The sequence below is a fragment of the Leopardus geoffroyi genome, chromosome D1 (genome assembly GCF_018350155.1).
Source record: "Leopardus geoffroyi isolate Oge1 chromosome D1, O.geoffroyi_Oge1_pat1.0, whole genome shotgun sequence".
Lineage (NCBI taxonomy): Eukaryota > Metazoa > Chordata > Mammalia > Carnivora > Felidae > Leopardus > Leopardus geoffroyi.
This window is the reverse complement of record NC_059329.1, coordinates 99,985,921-100,010,240: the sequence shown is the minus strand read 5'-3', so window position 1 is coordinate 100,010,240 and position 24,320 is coordinate 99,985,921. Positions and strand designations below refer to the sequence as shown.

At 42.4% G+C, this 24,320-nt stretch overlaps 1 protein-coding gene and 1 long non-coding RNA gene across 5 annotated transcripts in view; one reads left to right on the top strand and one right to left on the bottom strand.

Moving 5' to 3' along the window:
* Positions 1-10,728, bottom strand: part of LOC123601678 — a 65,003-nt gene extending 54,275 nt beyond the window's left edge. For 3 of the 4 annotated variants that reach the window (XR_006714235.1, XR_006714234.1, XR_006714236.1), the window contains exon 1: positions 10,339-10,671. This is a non-coding gene — a long non-coding RNA (uncharacterized LOC123601678). The other variant, XR_006714233.1, reaches the window with a different exon arrangement.
* Positions 10,729-10,757: 29 nt separating this feature from the next.
* NUP160 (nucleoporin 160) overlaps positions 10,758-24,320 on the top strand; it is a 51,573-nt gene continuing 38,010 nt past the window's right edge. The window contains exons 1-7 of the mRNA XM_045485227.1: positions 10,758-10,896; positions 11,166-11,277; positions 16,036-16,246; positions 16,558-16,780; positions 18,099-18,177; positions 19,022-19,136; positions 19,629-19,787. Coding sequence (XP_045341183.1) covers positions 10,797-10,896; positions 11,166-11,277; positions 16,036-16,246; positions 16,558-16,780; positions 18,099-18,177; positions 19,022-19,136; positions 19,629-19,787 — 999 coding nt within the window. The 5' untranslated portion in view covers positions 10,758-10,796. The remainder of the gene's footprint in view (positions 10,897-11,165; positions 11,278-16,035; positions 16,247-16,557; positions 16,781-18,098; positions 18,178-19,021; positions 19,137-19,628; positions 19,788-24,320) is intronic.

Below are 24,320 nucleotides of genomic sequence, written 5' to 3'. Positions count from 1 at the left end.
AAATGACAATAAAACAGTGTTTCTGAATTTTTTTCCCATAAAACAATGATCCAATGAGTTGTTCCCTGAAAAGAGTATAAAGTGTCTGGAAAACATCACGCATAAGCCCCTCTCGCAGCTTCACAAAGCACGCTGTCATATTAATGTCTCTGAAAAGTTCTGCAGAAAAGAAATATGTTTAACTGTGTTAATCATCATTTCCCATACTTACTTCAACCATCAAATTTTTTTTTTTTTTTTTTTTTTTAAATTCAAGTTAGTTAACATACAGTGTAGTCTTGGCTTCAGGAGTTGAACCCAGTGATTCATCTCTTACGTATGACACCCAGTGCTCATCCCAACAAGTGCTCTCCTTAAGGCCCATCACCCATTTAGCCCATCCCTCCCCCCAGCTCCCCTCCAGCAACCCTCAGTTTGTTCTCTTTATTTAATAGTCTCTTATGGCTTGCCTCCTTCTCTGTTTTTGTCTTACTTTTCCTCCCCTTCCCGTGTTCATCTGTTGTGTTTCTCAAATTCACATATGAATGAAATCATATGGTATCTTTCTTTCTCTGACAGACTTAATTCACTTAGCATAATACATTCTAGTTCCATCCACGTTGTTGTAAATGGCAAGATTTCATTCTTTTTCATTGCCAAGTAGTATTCCATTGTGTGTGTAGATTTCTTTTGTTTTAAATTTTTTTTTAACGTCTTATTTATTTTTAAGAGAGAGTGAGAAAGAGCAAGCGAGCAAACAGGTGAGGGGCAGAGAGAGAGGGAGACACAGAATCCGAAGCAGATTCCAGGCTCTGAGCTGTCAGCACAGAGACCGACGCGGGGCTTAAACTCACAAGCTGTGAGATTATGACCTGAGCCTAAGTCAGACACTTAACCAACAGAGCCACCCAAGCGTCCCTTTGTGTTTGTAGATTTCATTCTTTTTCATTGTCAAGTAGTATTCCAGTGTGTGCGTGTGCGTGTGCGTGTGTGTGTGTGTGCATGCGTGCATCACATCTTTTTTTTTTTTAACCGCATCTTCTTTATCCATTCATCAGTTAATGGACATCATAGCACCGCTATAAACATTGGGGTGCATGTGCCCCTTCAGATCAGCATTTTTGTATCCTTTGGATAAATTCCTGGTAATGCAATTGCTGGGTCATAGGGTAGTTCTATTTTTAATTTTCTGAGGAACCTCCATACTGTTTTCCAGAGTGGCTGTACCAGTTGCATTCCCACCAACAGTGCAAAAGAGTCCCCTTTCTCCGCAACCTTGTCAACATCTGTTGTTTCCTGAGTTGTTAATTTTAGCCATTCTGACAGGTGTAAAGTGGTATCTCACTGTGGTTTTGATTTGTATTGCTCTGATGATGAGTGCTGTTGAGTATCTTTTCATGTGTCTGTTAGCCATCTGGATGTCTTCTTTGGAGAAGTGTCTATTCATGTCTTCTGTCCATTTCTTCACTGGATTATTTGTTTTGGGGTATTGAGTTATAAATTCAAAATGGATGAAAGACCTAAATGTGAGACAGGAAACCATCAAAATCCTACAGGAGAAAACAGGCAGCAACCTCTTTGAACTTGGCCACAGCAACTTCTTACTTGACATGTCTCCAGAGGCAAGGGAAATAAAAGCAAAAATGAACTATTGGGACCTCACCAAGAGAAAAGCTTCTGCACAGTGAAGGAAACAATCAGCAAAACTAAAAGGCAACCGACAGAATGGGAGAAGATATTTGCAAATGACATATCGGATAAAGGGTTAGTATCCAAAATCTATAAACTACCAAATTCTCCTTTCAAAGAATATCTCTTAGGTTAGGAAAATCGGCTTTAAACTTCAATTTACAATACCGTTCACTTCTACTTACTCATTAGTGGTGATCTAGCAAACCAAGACATTCTCACAATACAGTGTCAGGTGATAAAAGTATTTTTCTTACAAAAGTATCTTTTAATAAAATTTGCTATGCAAATAATAATCTTATTAACATTCTGCATTTTGCTTCTAAATGAAGTCACCAACTAACCACTAGATGGCAGTATGATTCCATTTATATTACAGTCATCCCACAGCAGCATAGTAATGGTTCAAAAGGTATTTGAGTTTCCTAAGGATTCCTTTGCAGGTTTATTCATTCATTTAGTAATTCCTTCAAACATTTTTAGGTAACTTTTAAGTTTCAAGGACTCTGATGGATGTTGAAGATCAGAAAAGGAATGACAAAACTCACTGTAAACATTATAATTATTGGATTCCTAGGAAACTGTAAGGCGACACCCATCAACTTAACAAACACTTTTGTGGAATGAAGAGAAGAGAAGAGAAGAGAAGAGAAGAGAAGAGAAGAGAAGAGAAGAGAAGAGAAGAGAAAGGGAGGAAAGGAGAAAAGGAAAGGAAGAAAGAGAAAGAAAAGGAAGGAAGGAAGGAAGGAAGGAAGGAAGGAAGGAAGGAGGGAGGGAGGGAGGGAAGGAAGGAAGGAAAGAAGGAAACTACATAAAACATGCACACTGATTGCATGACATTTTAAGTTATCAACACAGAAATGAGAATACGGCACATGTGGAAAGCCTGGTGATAGACAAGCATCTAAGAAATTTTTACAGTCTGAACTAAGTGTCCCAAAGGCCACAAGTTGTGCAACTCGAGAGTCAATTTTGACCCAGGAAGGACATGCCTGTCCTCAGTCCTGGGGAACTTCTGGAGGGGACTCAGTTTCGAACTCGGAAATTAGGGAGAGATGAAGGTGAAGATCCAGCCTGTCTCTGGCTTTTGGGCCACAGATCTGGAGCTTCAGTGCCAGAAGAGAACTTGTGGGCGCCTGAGCGGCTCAGTCGGTCAAGCGTCCGACTTCGGCTCAGGCCACGATCTTGCAATCTGTGGGTTAGAGCCCCGCATCAGGCTCTGTGCTGACGGCTCAGAGCCTGGACCCTGCTTCAGATTCTGTGTCTCCCTCTCTCTCTGCTCCTCCCCCACTCACACTCTGTCTCTCTCTTCTCTCAAAAATAAATAAACATTAAAAAGAAGTACAATACCCTCTTCCTTAGAGGCAGGGAGATGGGCAGCAGCAGGTCAGTGAGGCAGGGCTAGAGCTTGAACGCAGGCCTTCTAATGCCCAGCTGACGTTCTTTTCAATATTTCATCACCAATTTTGGAACTTAGAGTAGATCCTCCCCTAAACTCTTTCTCTCCCCTCAACTTTTTTTTGCGGATTCCCAGCTGGCTGAGCATCCTTGGACAAGATGTCACGTGCATGTGTCTCATGTTGGATTCCCCAGGAAACAGACTTGGAGGCAGAGATTTGCGTGCAGATTGCTCTCAGGAACAGTGCCTGGAAGGGACTAAGGGAAGCAGGGTTGGGCAGAAATAGAGGTTGAGGCCTCAACCCATCCCACTCAGCACCCTGGAGCTGAGGTGGTCCTTCAGAGTTGTCCTAGGTCAAAGCAAGAGGGGAGGATCTTTCCATGTTGGCCACTCACTGATTGCAGGGGGCATAATCATAGACAAGGCAGCTCCCTTCAGCTAAAAGCAAAAATCAATGGACTAAAATCAAGGAGTTGGCGGGGTTCCCATTCCTTTTTGGAGGCTGTCGGGGGAAATCTGTTTCTGTGCCTTTCCCAGCTTCTAGAGGCTACCCACATTCCTTGCTCCTGGCGTTCTTGCTCCATCTCAGTCCCTTTCCATCCTCAGAGGGAGATGCTCTCTCCTTTTAAGGACTATGTGATTAGACAGGGCCTACCTGTGTGATCCAGGCTCACATCTCCACCTCTAGTTCCTCAACCTTACTCACACTTACAACGCCCCTTTTGCCATGTAAGGCAAAAGGCACCCTTTTCAGGTGCCAGGGATTAGGATGTAGACATTTGTGGGGGCAGGGAGGGCATTACTCTACCTACCACAATCTGGATTAAACATTTTTGCAGGAATACTTTATATGTTCATAGCAGCATTATTCATAATAGCCAAAAAGGAAAACAACTCAAATGGCCAGTAACTGATGAAAAAAATGTAGTAAATCTGCACAACGGAATACTGTTTGACCATAAAAAGGAATTTAGTACTGATTCACACTCTAACACAGATGAACTTTGAAAACATTATGCCAAGTTACAGAAGCCAAATGGCCACGTACATATTATTCCATTTGTATAAGATGTCCAGAATAGGCAAATCTATAGAAACAGGAAAGTTGACTTCAGTAGTTTCCAGACGCTGAGGAGAGGGGAAAGGGGCGGTGATGTTGATGGGTATTGGATTTCTTTGGGGGATGATATAAATGTTTCAAAATTAGATTGTGGGGATGGTTACATAGCTATGTACGTATACAAAAATCACCGAACTGCAGACTTTATAGGGGCAAATTTTATGGTATGTTAATACCTTCATCAAGTTGTTTAAAAATCTTCTACAGATGATGCCATATTCTTTCACTTTGCATCACCCAGGAGGCACTTTACAGCTGGTTGTCCTTATTAGTGAGTAATGCTAACATTGAACTCTGGGTTAAGATAGTAACAACTGATGGGAACTATATTTTTAATAAGTGCTTCAGAAAAGTTATCTGTCTTATAGGAATAATCTATCATACAAGGATGTTACAAAAATGAAATGAGAATATGATATATTTAGTAAATCGTAAATATGGTACATAGAAAAAGTCCCCTTTCCCCACAACCCAAGGAAGATGTCCACATACTAATCCTTGGAACCTGTGACTGAGTACCTCACATGGCAAAAGGAACTTTGTAGAATCTAGAGATGAGGAGATTATTCTAGATGATCTGGGAGGCCCAACCTAATCACAGCAGATAACTTTTCTCTGACGTCAGAAAGAAATGTGACATTGCTGGCTTTGAAGATGAAAGAAGGGGCCACCAGTCAAGGAGAGGGTTGGCATCATGAAGCTGGAAAAGATATGGAAAGGGACTCTCCTATACAGTCTCCAGAAAGAATACAGCACTACTGACCCCTTGATCTTAGCCCAACGAAACCCATGTTGGACTTCTAACCTATGCAACCATGGAAGCCACTAAATCTGTGGTCATTTACTGTAGCAGCAATAGAAAACTCATACAATAAAGCACACTGAACTCTAAGAGCATGACATACACGAGTGAAATAGTTCAATACAGTAATATCCAAATTTCCCCAACCTATGGGTAAAAGTACAATTACATTAAAAACATGAAGGGGCGCCTGGGTGGCGCAGTCGGTTGAGCGTCCGACTTCAGCCAGGTCACGATCTCGCGGTCCGGGAGTTCGAGCCCCGCGTCGGGCTCTGGGCTGATGGCTCAGAGCCTGGAGCCTGTTTCCGATTCTGTGTCTCCCTCTCTCTCTGCCCCTCCCCCGTTCATGCTCTGTCTCTCTCTGTCCCAAAAATAAATAAACGTTGAAAAAAAAAATTTTTAAAAAAAAAAATAAATAAAAATAAAAACATGAAGAGGGGCACCTGGGTGGCTCAGTCAGTTGAGCACCCGCTTTCGGCTCAGGTCATGGTCTCATGGTTCATGAGTTCAAGCCCCGCGCTGGGCTCTGTGTGGACAGCTCAGAGCCTGGAGTCTGCTTCCGATTCTGTGTCTCCCTCTCTCTCTGCCCCTCCCCTGCTCACCCTCTGTTCCTCTCTCTCAAAAATAAGCATTAAGATTTATATATGTGTATATATATATATATATATATATATATATATGTGTGTGTGTGTGTGTGTATGTAAATATAAATATATCATACATACATATATATATATATATATATATATATATATATACACACACACACACACATACATAAAATGAACAAATTCCACTGACTTCTGGTCCCACCTACTCCAGCTGGCATATTATCAGTCCCTGCTAAAGAGCCCCGCAAGCATTTCTGGGAGTATCCAAGGAGGATGTGTGTTCATGAAATAATCCATCTCCAAGTAATCCAGGTAATTCCACCAAGTTACTATTAAGAATTGCTGTGCTGGCCAGGCTCCAGTCTCCTTGGGGGAACCACCCCTGCTTTCTAGGACACAAGTCCTTCCCAGGTACTCACCCCACTCCTTTGGTCACCAGACTTCTGGAAGGCACCCCCTCCAATATGCTGGAGGCTTTAAACTGGAAAAACTGCTCTGGGGTCATTTGCACAGGAGGAAGACTGGTTCTCCTTTTTGTGTATCCTCCACATGATCAGTCTTGACGCAGTACTTGAGGGTGCTCAATGTTTTATAGATTTTATAATGTGCTTAGTCTTTTTGTCTTCCTAGTTCTCCACTCTGCTCTCCATGGACATCAGATATAAGTCCAGTAGGAACCAGGGAGGTAGGCGAATCACAATGATCCCTCCACTACAACTAAGTCCCAAATCAAACTACTACAGGTTCCTTTTGCCCTAAGGCAAACTTTTTTCCCCAAGTCCCTTTTTAGTCCCCTAGAAAGTAGGTTTCGGGCAAACCCATCACACAAGTTTGACAGATGTGCGCAGATATGACCAAATCCCACTTGGACTCAAGTTAAGACTCCCACTGTATGAACAAGGCAGTCTACGCCTGGGACAGTGTAAGTGTTTCTCCCTCAAGGAGATTCAAGAATTTAAAGAAGGTAGATAAGCTTAAATTAGGACAAAGACCTTGGAAGTCAGGGCAACAGGGAGCCCCTGAAAGGCTTTTTTGAGTCCCCGAAACTTTTTAAGAAGTGTTAGAGACTGAATGTTTGTGTCCTCACCACCACCTCCCAAATTAGTATGTTGAAACCTAATCCCTACTGTCATGATATTTAAAAGTAGACTTTCCAGAGGTCCAGTGTGTGGGACTTTTCCATACCACCAGGCAATTAACTCAACTCCTGTGGACACTGACCAGATATCCCACAAATTTAACTCAATTCTGACACTATCTACCTGGAAATAACATCAGATTTCATAAGTTAAGGGCTCAGTCCCACAACACTGCTCCCATTTCAGATGCCAATTGCAAGTTCAGGTTGTCACATGTGCTTCTGACCATTGGCTATAAACTGGAGGTTCCCACAACCCCTTCCTTCAGTTTGATTAACTGCTAGAGTGGCTCACAAAACTCAGAAAACCAGTTTACTTACTAGATTTTGGTTTATTACAAAGGATACTAAAGGATATGAATAAACAGCCAGATAGAGATACATAGGGCAAGGTCCTGAATGCAAGAGCTTCTGTTCCCGTGGAATTTCGGGCACAGTACAATGGGTTTATTCTGGTTCACCAATCTTGAAGCTCTCCAAACCCACCCTTCGGGGCTTTCACGGAGGCTTCATTATATAGGCGTGGTTGATTAGATCATCGGCCATTGGTGACTGAACTCAATCTCCAACCTCGCAAACCTCCCCAGAGATTGGGGGCTGGGGTGGGGCTGAAAGTTCCAACCTTCAAATCACAAGGTTGCTTCCCCTGGCAACCAGCCCCCACCTTTAAGTTACCTAGGGACTTTCCAAAAGTCATTTCGTTAACATAATAAAAGACACCTTTATCCTCTCATCACTTAGGGAATTCCAAGGGTTTTAGGATCTCTGTGCCCAGTATGATTCCTAGATTTCTAAATCAGGTCACTGGGTACTGATAGGCACATAATCACATAATGGTGTAGAGTGAGATAAAATGAGTTAAGTCCTGGATATGTTGAGGTTGAGAGGTCTGTGGGGGAATCCCAGTGATGTTTGTAGGCAGATGAATGCAAAGACTGAGCACTCAAGGGACTGGGTGCCTGGCTGGCTCAGTCAGTAGACCATGTGACTCTTGATCTTGGCTTCGTGAGTTCAAACTCTATGTTGGGCCTAGAGCTTACTTTAAAAATGAAAACTCTAAAAAAAAGAAAAAGAAAAAGAATAGGCAGTTGGATGCATAAGGTTGGAGTTCAAGGGAGAAAGGTTTTTACACTGGAGATCTGCATCTGGGAATTATCAGAATGTAGCAGTCTAGTATTTAAAGCCAGAAGACTGCATGAAATCCTCAGGGGAGTTATTTGTAGACAGGCTCAAAAACTGAGCTCTGGGGTACTCCAACATTCAGAGGGTTGAGGAAAAGAGAAGCAAATCAGCAAAGGAGTCTGAAAAGAAACAGTCAGTGAAATGGGAGGAAAACAAGAGAGTGTAGTGTGGTGCACTGGAGGCCGTGTGAAGAAAGTGAGCAAGAAAGCAACTAATTGTTCAAATGCTGCAGATGGTCAAGTTAAGTTCAGGGTTAAGAATTCAGGGGTGTCTGGCTGTCTGAGTCTGTAGAGCATGCAACTCTCGATCTTGGGGTCATGAGTTCGAGCCCCACGTTAAGTGTAGAGATTACTTTAAAAAAAAAGAAAAAGGAATAAGAGTTCAGAGTTAGATATAATGGATGTCATTGGAGATCTTGAAAAAAGCTGCTTCAGTAGAGCAGCAGGAGCAAAAGCCTGATAATAGTGGGTTTAAGAGAGACTGGAAGATGGGACTGCAAGCTGGTGCAGCCACTCTGGAACCTCAGTATGGAGGTTCCTCAAAAAACTAAAAATAGAACTATCCTACAACCCAGCAATTGCACTACTAGGCATTTATCCAAGGGATACAGGTGTGCTCTTTCAAAGGGACACATGCACCCCCATGTTTATAGCAGCACTATCAACAATAGCCAAAGCATGGAAAGAGCCCAAATGTCCATCGATGGATGAATGGATAAAGAAGTTGTGGTATATATATACAATGGAGTATCACTCGGCAATCAAAAAGAATGAAATCTTGCCATTTGCAACCACGTGGATGGAACTGGAGGGTGTTATGCTAAGTGAAATTAGTCAGAGAAAGACAAAAATCACATGACTTCACTCATATGAGGACTTTAAGACACAAAACAGATGAACATAAGGGAAGAGAAACAAAAATAACATAAAAACAAGGAGGGGGACAAAACAGAAGAGACTCATAAGTATAGAGAGCAAACTGAGGGTTACAGGAGGGGTTTTGGGAGAGGGGAATGGGCTAAATGGGTAAGGGGCACTAAGGAATCTACTCCTGAAATCATTGTTGCACTATATGCTGACTAATTTGGATGTAAGTTTAAAAAATAATAATAATAACAATAATAATAATTAAACTAAATTTTAAAAGAGAGAGAGATTGGAAGAAAAGAAATTAAACAGAAAGCTCTTGAATTCTGCCCTAACAGTGAAGAACAGCTCTGAGGTAGGAGATAGTAGCTAAAGAAAGCAGAGATCAAATGAGGGTTTCTGTGTGTGGTGAGAAGGAAAAATAACAGCATGTTTGTGTGCTTAGGGAAGCAAGTCAGTAAATAGGAGCAGGGGTTGAAGACGTAGGAGAGAGGATATAACTGCTAGAATGGTGTCCTTGAGTAGGTGATCTGGAAAAAATGTAAAAAGGTTGTCCTCCCGTAAGTTCAGGGACAGTTCAATTTATAGTGGTAACAGTACAGGAAGACAGAGTATGTGGGTACAGATGAAGGCAGGTAGGGAGAGGTGGTAGTGAGGGAAATTCTCTTTCGATTGCATCAATCTTGTAAGTGAAAATGCAAGCTGAGAGTGAGGAGGAGGGAGGAGGTGTTACCGGTTAGAGAAGTTGTGAAATGTTCATATCTTGGACCATAAGTGGACAAAGGAAGTACGATATGTTTGTTGGGCAGCAATATGGACCCACTCAAGGTTTAGAAGCCTAATGGAGGTAGAGGAAGTCATCTGTATGATTGCGTATTTTATTCCAGCCCTGTTCAGCTGCAGACTTGGATTCAATCAAAGCTGTAGTTTTTACCAGAGCATAATGAAGAGGAAGAGAGCTAGGCAAAGGAGTAATTTAAATGGAACTTAAGCAGAGCAAGAAGGAAACCTCAAGGAAATGAGGGACAGTGAAAAGGTGGAAGAACAATGGACACAGTAGGTGGGATGGAGGGATGGCATCGCTAGCGTTGGTGTCCTAGGAGCAAGCTGGAAAGTTAGGCGGGAGTGGTCAGCATAGGATCAATGAAACAAGAGAATGACAGCGAAGGGTTGCAGTCACTGGTAATAGCAAGAATAACAGAATTGCTTAACAAATGTTGACTACTGAGGAAAAAAGAAAAACATTTTCCCCTGAAAATCAGCATTTTCCCCAGTTCTGGGCATCTATTGTGCCCTAGATATGGGCAAAGTCACAGTATCTTCCAAACTTCCAGATGAGGAATGGAAGCAAAGGCAAATTCCCTTCACGTACGCAAGTGAGCAGTATTTAGGTAATCTCAGCAAGTTGTTATCAATGTTTTATCGAACGCAATATGTATCATTACACAAGATTACACGAATACAGCCTCTTGAAAAAGATTCCAATACAAAAGATCCCCTCTCCCCATTCCACATGTCAACTGAAGGCCAAAAGGGAGACCAGGAGACTTACGGACTGCCACCCCAACGCAGGGAAGGGTGACCGCGAACTCGGAAAACCCGGCAGAGGGCGCTCAGCTGCCCCGCCTCCCTGGACCTCGCCCCTCCCGGGAAGCTCAGCTCCACCGCCGCCCGCGCCCGGGTTTTCAAAATGGAAACAAACCCGGCCCCGCCCCGCTCCCGGAGGTCGCCGGGAAAAGGGCACCGCCCCCTGGGGGGGCATCCCAGCCGGCCAGGCGAATGTTCCCGCAAGCAGAATCGGCTCGCTCTTTCCCTTTCCCTTCTGACTTCCTCCCTGCCCACTTTCGTTCTCCAGCCAACTGACTGGAAGCCTTGCAACGAGCGGTCTTACCCTCTCTTCTCCTCTGGCTTCCTCACCTGTCCGCAACTCCGCCCGCCCCACCCCCGGAAGTGACGATGGCCTCCCATCCTTGCTTGCGTCCCGTCGAGCCTTGCGGCGGCGGCGGGAAGATGGCGGCGGCGGGAGCCCTGGAACGGAGCTTCGTGGAGCTCAGCGGTGCTGAGCGCGAGAGGCCGAGACACTTTCGGGAATTCACAGTGTGCGGCATTGGTACGGAAGCAGCTAAGGAGGACGCGATCCGGTCCTTCCCCTCGGGCATCTCCTATGGGTCCCTACATGTCTGACCCCTCGTTCATACTCCTAGGTCCACATGCCTATAAGCCCCGGGATCAGAGCTTCCGTAGTGTCCTACTTCGCTCTCCTTTCTTCCCCTTCTCTTTGTATGGATTGTCAGTCGTCACCCTCTGCTTTCTCAGTGCCTTCAGTCCCTGTCATCCCTAAAGAGCTAGGTGTGCGGGCTGACCAATCTTCTTTTGCAGGGACTGCAAATGCCTTGGCTGGAGCCGTGAAATACAGTGAGAGCGCGGGAGGCTTCTGTTATCTGGAAAGTGGCAAGTTGTTCGCCGTCACCAGAAACAGGTTCATTCATTGGTAAGTGCTGTGTTCGCCAACCCCCCTGGCAGGTTGGGCTGTTGGACTTCTGACTTCTCGTGGCTGTTTCCAGAATGTCATTCTCCGAGGCGGTAATAGACAGGAAAAGAGGACTGTTTTCACATCTGAATCAGGGGAAAATTAGGGAGACGCAGAGTACTAGGAGAGGTGCCCTTCCAGGCAGCACTAAAAGCAGAGGAAATGAAGCTTATGGGATAAAGCCCCAAAGTCCAGTCTTAAACTTGAACTCATTGTGTTTTTATAGTGTTCTACAGCTTCCGTAATTCTTCAAATACATTTGAGCTCTTTCACGTCAGGCATCTGAGCACGTCTAGTATCTAAGTTTGCTAGAGATGGAGTGGTGAACAAAAGCAACACCATTTCCATCACGCAAGATGTTGTAGCTGTTTGAAGATGGGTGTGGACCTGCTTTTGATGGTGCAGTTTTATGAAGGAAAAGACACTAAAGTAAGGGACTGCGACATAGGTGTATAAATACAAATTTTTCATACTTGCCTCATAGGAAAAGTATAGGGGCTGTGAGAGGCTAATGAGAGGACCAAATGTTATTAGTGAGACAGAGAAGGCCTTCAAGGATATCACATTTAACTCGAGATCTGTAGGATGAAAAGTTGGCCGGGCAGGGAGGGGATTGGGGGACAGAGCCGTCCAGCACACAGCATCACCATATGCAAAATCCATGAGGTAGAAGGAACTGGGCAGGTTTGAGGAACTAACTGGATGGAGATCTGTGTGGCTTAAGTACAGTGGGTGAAAGGGAAAGTGGTGTGAAGATGCTGAGACGGGGGAAGTAAGCAGGACTCAGATCATGGAGGACCCTCAGATCCTTTCTAAGCGTTTTGGATTTTTTCCCCCCAAGCACATTGAGTAATCACTGAAGGATTTTAAAGAGTTACTCTTTACTAACATAACCAAAATTGCACTAAGAAAAAAAACAGTTTAGGGGTGCCTGGGTGGCTCGGTTGGTTAAGCGTCTGACTCTTGATTTCAGCTCAGGTCTTGACCCCTTTTCTTTTCTTTAAAAAGAAAAAAAAATCATTTTACTTCATGGCAGGTGGATTTCAGTTAGATAGGTATAATACAAAAAAACTGCTTGCTTTAATGATGGCCCACGTGAGAGATGCTGGTGGCTCACTTACAGGAGTAGCTAGGAAAGGAGAAATAGATGGATTTAAGATGCATTTAGAAGGCAGTTTCATGAGGACTTGGTGACAGAGTGAATATGGGGTAGAAGATGGGAAGGGAAATGGTGGGAACAAAGTCAGTTCCCTGGTTTCTGGTGTCACTAACAAGATATTGGGTGGGCAAGTTGCCTTTTACTAATACAAAGAAGATGGAGAGATATGAATAATTCTTTCCGATACATTTGAAGTTACCTATGTAGGAGCCCTTCAGAAATGTCATGTAGGCCTTGAAATGTATAGGTCTGAGGCTCAGAAGAGAGACCTATGTTTGATGTACAAATCTCATTTAAGAAATACTTTTTAGTACCTAATATTTTCCAGTCAGTGTTCAGGGACTGAGAATATAGCAGGGAACAAAACAAAGTCCCTGCTCTCGTGGAGGGAAAAAGGCAATAAACAACAATAACCCCCCAAAACAAATAAATACAGTTTGTCCAGTGATGAGTGGAATAGAGAACAGGGAGGCAAGGTGAGAGGAAAGGGAAATGCCTGCAGGACATGCCTGCAGTTACCTTTCATAGAAGGTAGTCAGGGAAGACCCAGTGAGAAGTTGGCATTTGAGCGGAGGAAGTAGGTATCTGGGGGATGAATTTTTCAGGTAGAGCCTTCCAAGAAAAAGGAACCAAAAATGCAAGGAACCTCAGACAGGAGCTTGTTCATTGTGCTCAAAGAATGGCAAGGGGCCAGGAGTCTGCAGCTGAGTGATCAAAGGGTAGAATAGGAAAGTAGCCATGGGTCAAATCAGGGCTTTGTTGGTAACTTTAAGGCTTCGACTTTTGCTCTGAGTTAGATGAGAAGAAGCCATTGAAGGGTTTTAAGTGGAGGAATGACCTGATCTAGGTTGTGTTTTTAGAGGATCGCTGTGGCTGCTGTATTGAGGACAGGGTATAGTGGGGAAAGGTTGGGAGCAGGGAGACTGATTAGGAGGTTGGTGCCACGGTCCAGACGAGATGCTGGCAGCTTAGAACAGGGTGGTATTGGCAGAAGCAGTGAGAAATATTCTGTTTGTGGATATGTCTTGAAGGTGAGTTTGTTAGAATTACTATTGGTTCAGATATAGAGTATACAGAAAGAGAAGCACCAAGGGTGACCTCCAGAGTTTTGTCTTGAGCAACTGGAAGTTACAGAGATGCCATTAATTGAGTTGGAAAAGAGTGAAGGTGAAGTGGGTGTTTTGGTCTCTTTGTTTTGCAGGTTTGCTAGTCTAGGTGTTCTGTAACAGGTTTCATTTGAAACCCCTGTTAGATATCCAGGTGGAAGTGTTGAGGCAGTAGCCAGTTCAGTGGAGAGTTTGGACTAAAGATATAGATTTGGGAATTGCTGGCATTAGATGGCATTTAAAGCTATTACACTGAATCAGATCACTTAGAGATCGCCAGAAGTATTGGCATTTGGGGCCAGAAAAACCTTTGTTGTGGGGAGCTGCCCTGCACATTTTAGGGTATTGAGTAGCATCCCTGGTCTCTACCCACTACAGGCCAAGAGCACCCCCTCCCCAGTGTGACAAGCAAAAATTTCTCCAGATACTATTAAATGTTATTAAGGAGTGGGGTAGATCGTTCCCCTGTTGAGAACTTGTGTAGTGGAGGAAAGTTAAGGTCTGAGGACTAAACCCTGGAGCACTCCAATATTTAGTAAGATAAGGAGACTAGGAAGGAATAGGAGGGAAATAAGAGTTGAATAAAAAGCGAGTGTTATCTCAGAAGCTAAGGGAAATATTTCAAGGAGAAGAATAGTGAAAAACTGTTAAGTACTGCATATAAGTCAGAGAAATGAAAACAGACCTCTGCGTGGTGGAGGTTTGTCAGAAACTGCTCCCACTGTGGTACAAACATCCGAAGTGGCTGGGCTCTGGAGAGAAGATGACAGGAATTGTGAGTACAGAATAGCTCTCTTAAGGAGCACCGCTGTGAGAGAAGCAGAGAACTCCAATTCTCGAAGGAGGGCAATGCAAGTGTATGGAGGAAATATAATAGTATATGTATACACAGTCAAGAGCAATCACTAGAGGGGAATTGCGGAAAGTGAGATATTAGAAAAAAATATAGATACGGGAAAGGAAGTGTGGGAGAGTAACAGTGAGCCAGGAGCTAGTCTTCAAGGAATGAAAGCGACCTGCATGCAGATAACTGCAGTGGGCAGGGGTCGTAGGTGGTGTCTGGCTGCACATGCCTCAGAGCTGAGTAGTTCGGGCAGGGAGGGAGGAACAGTGGCGCTGGAGTGGCAGTGGGGAGCAAGCAGGACAGCTGTGCCCCACTTTGAGGCCCCAGCACAGAGAGTGTGGTAGAGAGAGCTTACCACCGTTAGAGAGGACTCTGGGGGATGTCCTCAGGGCAAGATCCAGGACCCAACTTTAACCATAAAGCAGGAAGGTGAAGCAGGTTTTCAGAGACGAGGTTGAGAGTCCAAAAAATTGTGCTGATAACGTGCCGTGAGTTACCAGAAGCAAAGCAGCCCTAGGAAGTTAGAGTTCACATGGCGCGTACAGCTTCGGGGGTGGAAAAGATGCGCTTTGAGAGAATGGGTACAGTAAGCAGATAAGACACCCGAAAATCAAGGTTGGAGGAAATAAAATGCAAGCGTCAGGTCCAGGAGAAGGAGAGGGAATGCCTGGAGACACGGGGAAAAAGCAGGAGAGGGTAGTATCATCGAAGTCAAGAAAGAAACTCTCAGAAGGACAGCATTGTCAAGTATGGGGAATGCTACTAAGAGGTCAAGTAAGAACAGGACTGAGGAATCCACTGGAATTGGTGTGGTGACCTTGATAAGAAGAGGGCAGGTTGAAGAGTATGAGGGAGATGAGGAGATAGAGAAGACATGGCCATGGAGGGGAAAGGAGAGATGGTGATAGCCAGATAGTGGCAGGAATGGGGTGATGGAAAGGGAGAGGCCAGGGAAGAGCGCATTTGAATGTTGAGGGAAGGCTTTGGCAGAAGGAGAGATGGACACAGAAGGGATATACTTGAGAACATCAGAGGTTGCCCTCGAATTGCTGGAAGGAGACTTGCTCTTCAGGGGAGGATGCAGGCCGACTGGTAAATGAGCTGATGAGAAGGTAGGGCCCTCCCAGCACGCTGTTTTCTATGATCCAGTGCTGCCATATGGCAGAGTTGCGCCTGAAGAGGTCTTCCCTGCATCCAAGAGGAAGTCACTGAAAGGGAAAAAGTCACATTTGTTAGGGTCACCATAGTATGATGCTGTAGTACTGCTAGTAGAGGCATTCCACTGTAAGTAATGGGGGTGCATGGTGTGAATTTTCTTTATAGTGGGGTTCAGTTACTTTGAGTATCATCATCCTAAATAAATAAGCCATCAAGTTTGGAAATGCCTCCATTTTAACAGAGAATCATGTAGTAAGATTGGAATTTTATATGGTGCTGTGGCTGGCAAATGAATGTATCGTGATGGTTTAGATTCTAAAAGTTGATCTGAACTTGTTTACCCAAAACTTTGAAATTGGGAAAGTTCATCTGGAAGCCACTTCCATATATTTCAAAACAACAGTCAGGTAGGAAAGCATAAACTATTTAAACAAATGTCTCTTTTTTAATAGGAAGACCTCTGGAGATACATTGGAGCTGGTGGAAGAGTCACTGGACGTAAATCTGTTGAATAATGCAGTTCGCCTCAAATTCCAAAATTGCAGCCTCTTACCTGGAGGGGTTCACGTCTCTGAGACTCAGAATCATGTGATAATCTTGATCTTGACCAATCAGACAGTGCACAGATTACTTTTACCACACCCTTCCCGGATGTATAGGAGCGTAAGTTGGTTAAGAGTAATATCCTTTATTTCCCAAGTTACTCTGGTTGTCACACATCTAATGCTGGAGCAATATCCTTTAGAAATTGAAGGAAAATTGGATTTCTTGGTAGCTCTTACCAAGCATACTTTTGATAGTTACAATTTAAAATGATCAGACACTTTTTTAAGTTGAAATAATCTTGATGAAAAAGAACAGCTTTGTTTCCAGGCTCAATTGTTTCTTTTAAAGCTTTTGTAGCCATTGAAAGGAACTGAGCAAAATTCAGCTTATTTTGATTTAACAGATTTTTCTTTTTAATTACTCCACAGGAGTTGGTAATTGAAAGTCAGATGCAGTCAATATTTACTGACGTTGGAAAAGTTGATTTCAGGGATCCTTGCAACTCTCAATTAATTCCAGCAGTACCTGGACTCTCCCCTAATTCTACCTCCTCGGCAGCTTGGCTTGGCAGTGATGGGGAGGCTCTGTTTGCTCTTCCGTCTGCTTCTGGGGGAATCTTTGTTCTTAAACTACCGTCTTATGACATACCTGGTAAGAGTGGGAGCTGAACTTGGATTTAACTTTAAGCAAGGAATGTTGGCAATAAAACAGACCTTAGAAGACCATACCCATCATCCAAGGCAGGAATTGCTTCTCTACTCCCCCCTGAAATTGATCATTCAGTGTTGCTTGCCAAAGGAGTCTCTAGTGCTTTTACTGTTTTTTGTTTTGTTTTGTTTTGTTTGTTTTCTGAGAAGGTAAGATTTTATACAGCGGATGAGGAATTGTAAAGCTTTTTGGAATGTGGGAAGACATAACTGTAAGACAGCCTAGTCTAAGGCCTGTAGTAGAGATGAGTTGACTAGTTATCTACCTTCAGGTTGAGGTACCATAACTAAAATAAGTTAATTGACACAAGGAAGTTCGGCTGCTGATAACCTGCTCCAAGTCACCACTGTCTCCTGCCTGGATTATTGCATTATCTTCCTAAATATCCCTCAGATCTGTTCTTACCCCTCTACAGAAACTTCTGAGATACACTTAAATCTAAGTAGAGTCATGTCACTCCATTGCTCAAAGCCCTCAAGTGAGGGTTTGTTCTTCATATCATTCTGAATAAACCCAGAGTCCTTACGTTGGCTTTCAGGGACCTCTTTTTTCCCCTTCGCCTTCTCTACACCAGCCTCATGCTTCTCGCAATTGCAATTCCTTGAACATACCGGGCATACTCTTACATCAGGGTTTTTGCCTGAGATAGTCTTTCTCCAGCTGCCAGCTTGGCTCATTCCCTTAACTCCTCAAGGTCTTCACTCAATGTTCCCTCAGTGTGTGAGGCCTTCCCTGACCACCCTTTTCCAAATTGCACATACACACACAGCATTCACTGTATGCTTTCTGTTTTCACTTATTACCATTCTGCTTAGTTTGTGAGCTGTCCTGGCTTCTGCCCTTCTCCCAGTGGAATGTAAGTTTTATGAGGACAGGTGTTTTTTTTTTTAATGTTTTGTTTACTGCCACATCTTCAGCACCTAGAACTGTGCCTGACACATGAAAGGAACCCAATGATTCTTTTGGGAAGAATGACTGTTCTGAGCAGCAATCAGGTTACTATTTGTAACTGTTTGGCAAAAATTTTCCCTAGCAATATGGTAGTGCTATTTTTATTAATGCAATAATGATTCAAGATATTTTAAGTGTGATGTATGTGGAAAGGTACATCCTAAAACCCTCTTATTCAGTATGGAAATGGAGAAGCCTGTCACCTGTTATAAGGACCTTGTTCATGATTGGATGGATCCTTGTTTTTGAGTTTCTCTGAGTCTGATCAAGAGGTGCCTTGGATGTCACTGGTCTGTTTTCAATCTCGTAGGGATGGTGTCAGTTGTGGAACTAAAACAGAGTTCAGTAATGCAGAGACTGCTTATAGGCTGGATGCCAACAGCTATCAGGTAAGTGGTGTCTGGTGGGCAAACCAAAGGGCCCAAGAATTTCATTTTTGCACTGGTCAGGAACTATTAGTGATTCTAGTCTTACTCTAAGGCACATAAGCATTATACTGGAAAGGAGAAGAGTCTGCAAAATATCACAGTCCATCTGAGGAGAGCCACACCTCAGACATCTTGATAGCAGAAACTGATTTTTTCTATATTTTCTCATGATATTCAACTCAGTGCTCTGCCCTGACTCACTAATTTTGTGTAAAATTAGAAGTAGAAAGTTTCTGATGATTAAAACTCTATTCCTTTCTTATGTAGAGCCCTTTAAAGTATATCGTAGTGATTGGTTATAGACCAAGTAGAAAATATACTTATCTGATACCAGCATGTAAACTCTTGGTTCCTTGTGTTGACTAAGAGTGTACATTTATAGGGGCACCTGGCTGGCTTAATCGGTAGATCATGCAATTCTTGATCTTGGGGTTGCGAGTTCATGCCCCATGTTGGATGTAGGAAATACTTAAAATCTTAAACAAAATGGTGCATTTATAACTTTCTTTTATCTGTTTAATTACAAGTTCTAATAATCTTGGGGTGCCTGGGTGGCTCAGTCAGTTAAGCATCCGACTTCGGCTCAGGTCATGATCTCGCGGTTTGTGTGTTCGAGCTCTGCGTCGGGCTCTGTGCTGACAGCTCAAAGCCTGCAGCCTGCTTTGGATTCTGTGTCTCTCCATCTCTCGGCCCCTCCTCTGCTCATGCTCATAATAAATAAATGTTAAAAAAGTTTTTAAAAACAAGTTCTAATAACCTGATAGTTAGAACACTACGAGCCTAAAATTGAGCTTTATGTTTTTAGAGGTGACCAGGGGCCTTCAGATCGTCCCCTCGCTCTTGCTGTTCATTGTGTCGAGCACAATGCCTTCATCTTTGCTCTGTGCCAGGATCATAAACTACGAATGTGGTCTTATAAGGTAAATGCTACATTTATAGTTACTGTAAGTTAAAATAGCATTGCGAATTGTAAGAGAATTGAAGTCAATCTTGCTGTTTCTGTCAAAGATTATTAAGATCACTGAAGTTTGGAAATTGCAGGCCATTTCTACATTCAGACAGTTTCATTTAGCTTTTTCATACATTTCTCCCCTTTTTTATATATTTTTAAATTATGAATCCTACAGAATTAAGATAGTACAGAGAATAATCTTCACTTAAGAGGAATGAATGTGTTTTGTAAATGCAAGTTGATAAAACAGTTTTCAGGATTCATAAGCAAAACAGATGATCTTATTTATCAGACTTAAGAGACATTTTCATCTCAAACTTTAAAAAAAATCTTTAGTGTCCCTCAGCAGATAAAAGAGGAGTGCTAGGTGTGATGAGTGCACATCCTTTCAAAGGGGAAGTAGTTTGTTTTTCCTGACTTGGATATTTTTTGATACTACTTGTTGACTTATCTTGAGCAGGACCAAATGTGCCTGATGGTGGCCGACATGCTGGAGTATGTTCCTGTGAGTAAAGACTTTCAGCTCAGTATTGGAACTGGACATAAGTTACGGCTTGCTTATTCCCCTTCCATGGGACTCTACCTAGGGCTGTTCATGCATTCACCAAAACGCGGACAGGTATGAAACAAATAAGACCTGTATCAAGCTACACTGTATGTACCGATGTGGGCAAGTAGCAGGAGATACATTTGAGTCTATTTAAGCTCTTCCCACCAACCTAGGTGTTTCATGTGTTGTTTCTGTGGAGATGATGGGTTTTGTGCTAATGTGTGAATCAAAAAAAATCGTGAAGAAGTCGTGGTGAAAGGGAGTAGAGAGTTCAAAGGAACGTGAAAGGAAAAGTTAACCGAAGCTAAATAAGAAAGAGCCAGTTTGGACATCTGGGTGGAAAAAGGGAGTTATGAAAGGGATGCAGGTGTTACTAAGTGGTTGGAGGGAAGTTAATTTTTAGAAATAATTTTGCTCATCTTCCAAACACTAGCTGTTGTATGTAGATGAGGTATTTAGGATGTCATATAATGGTAATCCTGTAATAAACAACCATTCGTTGGATATTCTGTGTTTGCCATGATGCCGGGCCCCTTATGTACATTAATAGCAAATACTTGGACAGTGCTTACTCTAGGCTCACACGCTTTATGCATGTTATCCATTTAATCCGGATAACATTTCACTGAGGTAGGGTCTGTCCTCACTGTGCTAGAGGTGCCCATCTGGGTGCCTCTTCACCCTTGTTGGGCTTTGATGCCCAACTACAGGTTGCCCCTCCATATGGATGCCTTGTTCATGCCTTTTGAGCTGATACTCTGCCACCCCTATTCAGTGGTCACCCTCCTTCCCTGCTTGGGCTTTAATCACCAATACAGACTGCTACTCTATGTGAACACCCTCCTTGTTCTGCTTGAGTTTCCACCCTATACCAGGCCTTCCATATGTGTGGAAGCCTTCACACTCTGCTCATGCACCTATACTCTAAGCCAAATGTGGATACTCCTTTTACCTCCTTGGGCTCTCGATTCATCCATCCTATGACCCTGACCTCGGTTTCAGTTTCCTCCAGTAGTCCACAGAACTCAGGGAAACAGTAACTTACATTTGCCAGTTTACTATATGACAAAGGATACAGATGAACAACTAGATGAAGAGGTATGTTGGGTGAGGTCCAGAAGGATCCTGAGTTCAGAGGCCTCTGCCCTGTGTAGGAGTTTGCCACCCTCCTGGCACATGGATGTGTTCACCAATCTGGAAGCTCTCCTTATACCATACTTTAGGGATTTTTATTTTAGGGATTTTTATGGAGGCATCATGATGTAGGCATAATCCATTATTACTAGATTTCCAGCCTCTCTCCCCACCCCAGAGAATGGGGGTTGGGGCTGAAAGTTCAAGCTTCTAATCATGGCTTGGTCTTTCTGATGACCAGCCCTAATCCTTGAAGCTATCTAGGAGTCATCTCATTAGAACAAAAGGTGTTTCTGGGGCGCCTGGCTGGCTCAGTAAGTAGAGCATGAGTAAGTAGAGACTCTTGATCTCAGGGTGAGTTCGATCCCCATGCTGGTTGTGGAGCCTACTTGAAAAAATAAAAGGCATTTATCACCCAGGAAATTCCAAGGGATTCTAGAGCTCTGTATAAGATGCTCCTATCATCTTCATCATTCAGGAAATTACAAGGGTTTTAGCTTAGTGCCAGCACCCAGTGGCAGAGACCAAAATATATTTATTATTATTATTTGATAGATTCTGATAGAGATTATGTTGGTTCTGTAGATGATGCTGGAAAATATTGCCATCTTTGCAATATTAAGTCTTTTGGTCCATAAACATGGAATGTTTTCCCATATATTTACATCTTTAATTTCTTTTTACAATGTTTTATAGTTTTCAGAGTAGAAGTTTTGCAGTTCTTTTGACCAGTTTTTTCCTGGGTATTTATTCGTTTTAATGCTAGTGGAAATGAAATTATTGAAATGAAATTATTTTCTTGATTTTATTTTGAGATTACTCAGTGAACGTTTATAGAAATACAGTTGATTTTTGTATCATTGGTCTTGTATCATGCAACCCTGCTGAATTATTTTATTAGTCCTAATAGGGTTATAGTGGAGTCCTTAGAACTTCCTGTATACAAGATAACCTCATCTGCAAATAAAGATAGTTTTATTACTTCCTTTCCAATTGAATCAACTGAATGCCTTTTTTTTTTTTTTTTTTTTTTTTTTTTAATTGCCCTGGATAGATCTTCCAGTGCAATATTGAATAGAAGTGGGAAGAGCTGGCATCTTTGTCTTGTTCCCGGTCTAAGGGAGAAAGCTTTCAGTGTTTCACCACTGAGTATGACATTAGCTGTGAATTTTTCATAAATGCCTTTTGTCATGTTGAGGAAGTTCCTTTCTATTCCTAGTACTGAGTGTTTTTCTCATGCAAGGGTGTTCAGTTTGGTGCCATTGCCTTGATTCATTATAAGGCACCAGTAATTTTACCCTCTCATTTAGGCTTGTGCATCATCAATGCAAAAATATCAACACAGATATTGCAGATAACGTATTCTTATGAAAAGAATTTTGGCCTCACTGATCCCCTGAAATAGTCTATGGTCTACATTTTGAGAAGCACTCCTCTAAAAGACTCAAAATTGAGTGTAGGAGTGGTGTGAAATTGAGCAGAGCTGTTATCTCCTTTCTTTTGAGCATTATGGTTCTATTAATGAAGCCTAAAATCAGATAAACCTTTTTGGCAGTTAGACCTACTCATGTTATGGTGAACTTGTAGACTTTTTTTCCCCTACACAAATCCTGCTCTTAGCCTGTATTTTCCTCTAATAGGCACAGTTGAAATTTATTTTTCCTTTGTCTCTAATATTTATATCCATTCCTATTCATTTGTTTCTGGTGTTTCCTTTGGTTCTTTGGATTCTAATTCTTTAGTAAGTGTATTACTTCGGTTATTTCCAGGATCTTGTTCTCATTGATCATACAAGCTGCCATCTGTATTCCATCTAAGACCTTAATACAACTCTCAAACAGAAGTCCTGTAGACTGTGGTGTGTGGTCCACAGACTGGTCCTGGGCCACAAATTCTTGTTTACCAATTTGCAGTAAGGTAGCTACAGAACATGAGAGTAAACTTTCAGATACTTTTATAGTGGTTTGACATTGCTACAGACGTCCACATTCAAGATTCCTGTATGTTATAAATAAAGTATCAATCTGCAACAGGTTGGAAATTAAATAAAACAAAAAACTAATCCTTTACCACAGGTAATTTGAGAAGCACTATATGCTTGGCCAGCATTTTTCCAACAAGAAATACCTTGTTTTAGTATCTACTATACACATATTGTGGTGATGGACATGTAACAAAAAAAATATATATGAAACATGTTTACCTTTACTATGAGTGATGAACTGATGAACTTTGATACTTTGTTGTTGTTGTTCTTGTTGTTTGAATGCTGGTTGAGACTTGCTAAATTGATTTATATTCCACTAACAGGTTGAGATCTGCAACTTGTAAAATACAGCTCTAGACTAGGATGAATATGAACACTGCATATATCTTTTGTATTTCATACACTCCTACTTTTTCTCAGAAGGGACTCTCTGTATATTTTGCTTTTTTTTTTTTTTAATTTTTTTTTATTAACGTTTATTTATTTTTGAGACAGAGAGAGACAGAGCATGAACGGGGGAGGGTCAGAGAGAGAGGGAGACACAGAATCGGAAACAGGCTCCGGGCTCAGAGCTGTCAGCACGGAGCCCGATGCAGGACTCAAACTCACAGACTGAGATCATGACCTGAGCCGAAGTCGGACGTTCAACCGACTGAGCCACCCAGGCGCCCCTGTATATTTTTCTTTTAGTACTACCCTTTAGTAACTTCTGTGTTATAAAGAGAGAACCATTGTCACTCTTACCAGTTTACAGTGAATTTTCTTTTTCCAAAAAAATTACTTAAAATATCCATAAAGTATCATTTTTGAGTTTGAAATTTTTTGTTTTGGCAATAGAGTTAAATACTACACTTGAATTATTTTATAGAGTTTTGTTTTTAGTAAAAGTTAACTAGTGTTGATTTGTATTGTGCATATGTTTTAAATTATCTCTGGCACTTTGGTAAAAATATAAACTTAAAACAGTATTCTGATACCACCTCACACCCGTGGGATGGCTACTATCCTCCCCAAAAAAACAGAAAATAGCAGTGTTGACAAGGATATGGAGAAATTGGAACCCTTGTGCACTGGTGGTGGAAAGTAAAATGTTGCAGCCACTGTGGGAAACAGTATGGCAGTTCCTTAAAAAGCTGATTGTAGCATTACCCTATCTATGATCCAGCCATTCCACTTCTGGGTATATACCCCAAAGGATTCAAAGCAAGGTCTCAAATACGTATTTGGGGACACCTGGGTGGCTTAGTCGTTTAAGCGCCGACTCTTGATTTCAGCATAGGTCATGATCTCATGGTTGGTCATGAGATTGAGCCCCACATTGTGCTCCACACTTATAATTCTCTCTCTCTCCCTGTGTTCCTCCCCTGCTTGTGCTCACATGTGCATGTGCTTTCTTACTTAAAAGATAGTGTTTTCTTGTAGACAGTCCAAAAAAAAAAAAAAAATTTGTACGCCCATAGTCATCATACTATCTACAGTAG